The sequence below is a fragment of the Daktulosphaira vitifoliae genome, unplaced genomic scaffold (assembly GCF_025091365.1).
Source record: "Daktulosphaira vitifoliae isolate Bord-2020 unplaced genomic scaffold, ASM2509136v1 Scaffold_5, whole genome shotgun sequence".
Lineage (NCBI taxonomy): Eukaryota > Metazoa > Arthropoda > Insecta > Hemiptera > Phylloxeridae > Daktulosphaira > Daktulosphaira vitifoliae.
In genome coordinates this window covers 5,112,602-5,119,951 of record NW_026099576.1, presented here as the reverse complement: position 1 = coordinate 5,119,951, position 7,350 = coordinate 5,112,602, and the positions used below count along the sequence as shown (strand labels likewise).

The window sequence follows — 7,350 nt, the reverse complement described above, 5'->3', positions numbered from 1 at the left end:
CCCCCCCCCCGCCAAGCCGCCGGTCTACTTAAAGACGGCCGGGAAGAAACCGTGTATCGCAGTGAATGCCGCAAACTCATGTTGTTTGTGGGTGATCTAAGGGGTGAGTACGTGTATACCAATTCCGTGGGTTTTCCCGCTGGTCGCTGTTTCACCGCTGCTGATTTAGAAGTTGTTGCTGCTACTGTACTGTTGCTGCCGCTACTGTGCTGTTGCTGCTCATTGATGTTGTCACTGCTATTGTGCTATTGCTGCTGTTACTGTAGTTTAAAACGGTGTCTCCTCCATGTTTGATGCTAAGGGTGGTGGTGTCAGCCTCTATTCTCGGGCTGGCACTAGTAAAGTGAGTGATGCGTGTTCAATGAGCGTTATGCGTCCCACCGTGTCATTAAAAACGTAGCGCAGTTTTTCACTATCTGTAATGATAGTTCGCGCGTATGTGGGTCGCCTTGCTTAACTACACCCAGAGAAAAACCTCGATCTATATAATAAATTCATTGTTCAATTTGATAAATATATCGTTACTATTGAATCTATGATATATTTATCAATATGATAATTTTTTTTCTTGTCTTGAACAATAATTATTTATAAGAATAATTATTTTGTTCGTATTAATAAAACATTATCATAAACCCTTGATAAAATTTCTCTATTAAAATTGATTGAGGTTTTTCTTTGGGTGTAGTGTTGATAGATCTACATCGGGTAGCGTGTGCCGAGTACTCGCTTTCCAACAAGCTGTAGTGTGACGCGTCGCGCCCAAGTGAATTATACCTGCAGCGTAGTCCCAGGAGACTTCCTATTCTGTTAGAAAATCGTGTCCCAGAAGTACGTCACAGTATAGATTCTCTAAGATAACAGCTGTGAACTTTACTTGTAGATCCGCAATTTTTGTTATAAAGGTAGCTGTGCCGGCCGTGCTGTTGTGTGACCGTCAGCTAACCTAACTGGGGGTGTTTGTCCGTTGTGCACAATTCCAAATTTGTGAGCTGTTGCTCGAGTGGTATACGATTTTTGTGCTTAAGAGTCAAGTAAGGCCGTCACAAAGCCGTTGTCAAATTCCAGGTCCACAGCGAGAGTAGTAATTTTACGCGGACGTGTTTGTGCGGCAGTACTCAGGTGGTTAGCGGTTCGAACGGGGGGCGTTGAAACGGTTTGTTCGCCGGCAGTATTAATTGCCATTGGCGGGTAGGCCGTTCCTGCCGTATTCCCCTCCCCCACGGTGACCAACATAACTACTAGTTTTACACAAAATAATAAAAGAATATAGAACGGCGCGGCGTAGAGCAACTGAACTAGTCGTCTATTTTTCGAATGCTAATATCAGCATTCGAAAATAAACTTTATGCGTTCAGTAATAAAGTTGCTTTCATTCTGTTTCTCTTTTGCGGTCGGCATTATCAAACAGGATGATGGCGGCTTCAGTAGGCGTTATCGTTTTACAACCCTTAGATAATTGCAATAGATAACGTTTATTTTTCACCAATGTACCGGTTCGATTTGCCAATGAAAGATTTTAGTCGCGAATATAGGAATCAAGTCGCATTTTTGATCGCAAATATAGAGCTTTCACTGTGAAAAAGTATAAGCACATGATTAAAATTAAGATAATAAACTCAAACAATATTTTTTTAAACATAATGATAATTTCTGGGGAGGTAATTACCACTTTTACCCCCCCCCCCCGTATAAACGCGACTGATATAGTTTATTTTATATGAAAACTTGTGCTATGTTCCAACTTTGTTGAACTAACTCAATTTATAATTTTTTGGTACGTAGCACGTTATTGATTTCATGTTGACATATTAAGAGTCATTTTATTACAGTGGAACTTTGATTAACTGTCACTCGTTTATCCGTCAGTCTCTGTTATCCATCATCGAAAAAAAATACGCGAACGCATTAAGCATAGCCAACGTGTTGTGGTATATATGTATATAATGTTTAAAAATAGAGTAGAAAATCCAATACCCACGATTAGCGATCGCGTATATTGGATTTTCCAATTGCGAACCTTATGGATTTTAATCTCTTTTTTTATAAAATAATCAGTTACTGACGAGTACCTGTGGTGTGCAAATCTTTATTATTAGTTTGTCTTATTTAATATATAATAAGTGTGGCATTTCTAAAATAGCTGTAAAGCGGAAACGTGTAGTGTTAAGCTTCAACCAAAAACTTAAACTTATTAAACGTTTGAGAAAAGGTGAAACTGCTACCTGTATTGCTCAGATTTACGGTGTTGGCAGAATAACTGTGAATGACATAAAACGTGATGCAAAAAAATTGAACAGCATATGACGAAAATGTAAAGTACTGATGAAGATGTTAAAAGTCGTAAAACTATAAAACCTTCAAAATATAAGCAACTTTACAACGCTATGTAACAGTGGTTTATTCAAACCCGAAGTCAAGGAATTCCACTTTCAGGTCCTATTATTAAAGCAGGTGAAATGGGTTAAATTCTTGACAGCGATTTAAACTTTAAAGCAAGCATATCCTATGCTATTGCTTGATAAGTTTAAAATTCGTCACGTCATTCGACAACCAAATATTAGTGGGGAGAAACCTAGTGCAAATAGTACAATCATGGCTGACTTTAAGGAACTATTATAATTTAGAATACAAACGGATCGTAAACTCGTTAATGAGTAAGTATACAACTGTGATGAAACCGGACTTAATTGGAAAGCTTTACTACAAAAAATTCTCGCATCATTTTTCAAAAAAAAGGCCCCAGGTTTCAAAGTTCAAAAAGATCGAATCATTGAAATACTTTGTGCAAATGGAACTGGTTATCATAAATTACCCTTACTGATGATATGAAAATGTAAAAACCTCGTGCGTTTAAGATTAATTTAAGAAAGAAATTTTGGAAAATGCTACAACATAAAAATTGTCATTTTTAATGTTTCGGATGCATGAACTGATCTTACAGTGTAAAACCTAAAGAATGAGTGGAATAAACTGAATGTCAACCTTATTGGCTGAACCAATAACGTTGACATCTAAAGAAACGTGTTGACAAAATTTTACAACTGTGCAATAGATTAAACATGAAATATCAACAACAAAAGAAATAACAGATTGATTAGAATGTGTTAAACATGACGAAGACGTTGAAATGTTGAATGTTGATCAAATTGTTAACAATGTTATTGCCGTTGAAGAAGTTGATAACGACGTCGAAGATTTACTAACAAAGAAAATCAGACTACAAGTTTTTCCGAAGCAGAGGATATGTTTTCAAAGAACATCTAATGGTTTGAAGTACAAGAGGAGACAAATACAACTTGTTTGTAAATAATAATATAATTAATTATAATAATTTAAATTAATGGATTTTATATATAAAAGTTGTTGGCAAATTTTACTATAAAAAAAATATATATGTTTGTTAAAAAATTTCTATTAACTCTGTGATGGTTAATATAATGGTTACTATGTCGACGGTTAATCGAAGTTTTACTGTAACACTGATTTTTTAACACTAAAGTTCAAATTAAACCGTAACTAAATTTCCATTTTATATTAAACTCATTATATAAACAAATTGAAATTTGCATAATTGTAATTTGTTTTGTTCAATAAATCGAGTATAATTTATTTTACCTTGTTGAACAGAATCGATTACTTCCAACGTTCTACAATTTTCAGACGGTATTTTTAATTCTTTATCTCTGCTCACTATTATTACAAATCGTTGATTAGTCAAAAAAATGTCAAATAAAATTCTTATAAGATCAAAGCAATTATAAATTTTTTATTTATTGTATATTGAAAGTGAAGTAACGAACTCTGATTTTTGATCTCTGACCAAAGATCAATTTTATAATCAAACCTAAACTGAACGAATCTTTCAATTTGTCAATCATATTCGAATTGAGTCTTAGGAGAACACAGGCTTTTGGGTCCGGCGAGCAATTACGTACACCGGCTAACATTGCTATCTTAACGACCCACTTTATAAAAATTTAAATTTAAGACTCTTAGATCTTATCATATAGGTCATTATTTTATAAAGCTGAAAGTAAAACATTTTTGTAATGTTTTGATTAATTTTAATTTTCTGAATTATTGTTACTAGACCAGGAAGTAAATATTTATAAATATTTTTTGATTGTATTATTAATGTCGTATTCGTAAAAAGAAGAAAAACAAAATATTTTAGTATATAAGACGAATTGGAATGAATTGAAAAGGGAGAAGAGAGAGAACCTCGGGAGCACCAAAGGTAATCTCTTTTCGCGTGATACTTTTATGACGATAAGTTTTATTCTTAAAATTTTATTGTTGCACTGTTTAAGTATATATTTGTTTTGTACTTTTTATATTGTTAATATATCTTTTATAATTACATTTGTGTGATTATTGAGCTTTTATTACTATAAGTTAGAACAAATAAGATTGTTTTGATTTAAGATACAACAATCTTCAATTAACTGTAATTGAATATTTCTATAGTAACTAATTAAATTATTAATTTTGTGTATTTTAATTCAATATAAAGTGCAAATATTGCAGTTAATACATATAATACTGGAAAATCTCGAAAACTGTTAACAAATACTGTTTTTTTGTACACATTTCCATAATTATTTTATTTTGAAGTAATTGTATAATAATATAATATAATCCTATATATTATTTAACAATAAATACTATTGTGTATTTAGGTTTTGCGTTTGACAATTGTATAATTAATTATTTATAATTACTTTTTTCTTATTTATGGTAAGAACTTGAAATCAATAATGTGCTAAGTAATATTTTAGGTTCTAGGACTATTACAAAATTAATTATTAAACTTGTATATACTGGCGAAATTTAACAATCGACTAGCTGATAACATCACTAAGGGATAACGTTACTAGGATTATATAAACTTCTAAGTATGTTCCTGTTGGAATATCAGTATATGTTTAGGAATAATGGCGGTTACATTGTTCCTGAAATACATATACGCAAGTTTTTAGTATTTTTTTGTATTATTTGAGTTAAATATTTTCATTATTATTAGTTTTAATTTGATATTTTTAATTTAAATGTTTTTGGGTAATTTATCATTTCTTAAAATTTGAAGAAAAATGTAAATAAATATATAAGACCCGTAAGGTCTTATACTTGTTAATAGCTCAGTTTACTTTTCTTTCTGTTTATCTACATATTTATTTACTTATTTTAAAATAATAATACATTCCTTCCTTATTTTCCTTATTCACCCTCTTAAAAACATAGCTGCTTTATATGTCATTGGGTTTAGCACTTAAAACATAAATCTGAGCCTAACTTAATTTTTTAATTTTTTGGTACATAGCACGTTATTGAATTCAAGTCCTCATAGAGATGTAATGAACCCTGATTTTTGAGATCAAACAGAACTGTAACTGAATTTTCATTTTATAATCGAAACCAAACCAAACCAAATGTTCAATTTTTAAAGTATATATTATAATTTATTAAATAATTATGATAACAATAAATATATTAAATTTAGAATTAACAAATTTAAGACTTATAATATGCTATAATTTTATAACCATATTCGAACATATTCAAGTATAAACATTTGTGCAAAGAATCCAATTGTGCAGTTTAGTAAATAGCTGAGAAAGTATTAAATAACTTTGTATTTTGAACGGATTAATTAATATTGTGTTACATTATTATATTGTATTTTGATTTTGTGTTTATTACGTTTCATAAATAAAAGATAACTGTTCGTAAACCGGAACTTAGTGTAAATATTTTTTATCCATCGTGTTATTAAAATTGTATTTGTGTGTGCGGCTAGAGTCAAAGTTGGACTGCTGGTCTTTTAGTCAATCTTAACAATTTGTGTGCGTAGTGGCTTGTTTTTGGGCTTAACGGTCGTTTAGTTGGTATAGTGAAAAGGTAGTTGTGCTGGTGGCTGACGAAGAGCCACCCTTAAGTCTGCTACTTTTGAGTTAGACCATGTTGACGGGTTTAAGCTCTACCCCTTTAGTAATTCACTAATTTGAGGGATTGGGGTTAACCAGTATATCCAACAGGAGGCCTCGAGAAGAGCTAAAAACGACGAACTCGTCGTCAAAAAACTTTTGTTAATTTGTGTACGACTTTTGTGTCTATTATAAAGTTCTATCGTATTTCATTCTAGATAGAATAAATCCTTTGGTGGAAAATATTATAGGAGACTATCAAAGTGGTTTCAGAAGAAATAAATCCATAATAGATTAAATATTTATTATAAGACAATTATTTCAGAAAACTGGAATTCGATCAAGAACTACATACACTCTTTGTTCATTTCAAAAAGGCGTATGATGGTATCAACAGAGATAGTATTTACAAAATTCTAGACACATTTCTGCATCCCACAAAAACTTATAGGACTAATTAAGGCCATTTTAAAAAAGATCATGATAAAAGTCAATGTTGATAACGTACTATCGAAGGGGATTCTGATGAACACAGGCCTACGGCAAGGTGATGCACTATACCCAATTATTTTTAATCTTGTTCTGGAAAAAGTAGTTAGAATTATAAATATATACCACTAGATTTGTTTTGTATTAAAGTATAACGTCTATTAAATAAATTGTTGATATATTTATTTTTTATTGCTGTATTTTACATAAAACTCTGAATTTTTTCTGATATTTTGAAAAAAATTATAAAAATTCAGTGGTAAATTTGTAGATAGCAAACGAGAAAAATGTCAGATCAAAAATTGTTCAATTTAATATTTTAAATTTTATGTAAAAAAATATTGAAATTAATTTGAATGCAATTAAAGAATAATAAAATGAAAACATTTTTTTACGGTACACGAAAACCGCTAAATTCGTAAAAACTCAAAAACAGTTCTAATTTTAGCTTCGATGCGAAGCTGAGAAGGTATTGGTTTTACTAAGATGTGTTTTTTTTTTTTTTTTTTGTGTCTGTTACCACTTTTTCTCAGCTCTCACCGAACCGATTTCTTTCAATGATACGTCAAAAGATCACAAATCGTATCTAGTCAAAGACATTACCCTCAAAAATTGAAAAAAATTCCCTCGTTCCCCGTAAATGGGGAAAACCTCCGAAAAAATTACAAATTAAAAAATCGCTAATTTTCGAAATTATTTCAATTTTTTTTACTTAAAAGTGCCATAACTTTTTCAAAAATGAACATATCAATATAATTCTTTTTTATATAGATGCATAATATCATTACCTTTCATTTGGTATATTTTTTTCATAAATTTAACCCTTAACCTGCCCACAAGGGGGGATTTAAAATGACAACTTTTTCACAAAAAATTAATTTTTTTAACTTAAATTTTGAAAATGTTCCGGAAGGTCTGACACTTTTATATATAT

General features: G+C 30.9%; 1 protein-coding gene across 3 annotated transcripts in view; it reads right to left on the bottom strand.

The window, feature by feature from the left end:
- LOC126908481 (uncharacterized) overlaps positions 1 to 7,350 on the bottom strand; it is a 34,463-nt gene that overhangs the window by 3,009 nt on the left and 24,104 nt on the right. For 2 of the 3 annotated variants that reach the window (XM_050690613.1, XM_050690614.1), the window contains exon 3: positions 3,619 to 3,693. In XM_050690613.1, coding sequence (XP_050546570.1) covers positions 3,619 to 3,693 — 75 coding nt within the window. Of the gene's footprint in view, positions 1 to 285; positions 1,576 to 3,618; positions 3,694 to 7,350 lie in introns of those variants that run through there. The other variant, XM_050690615.1, reaches the window with a different exon arrangement.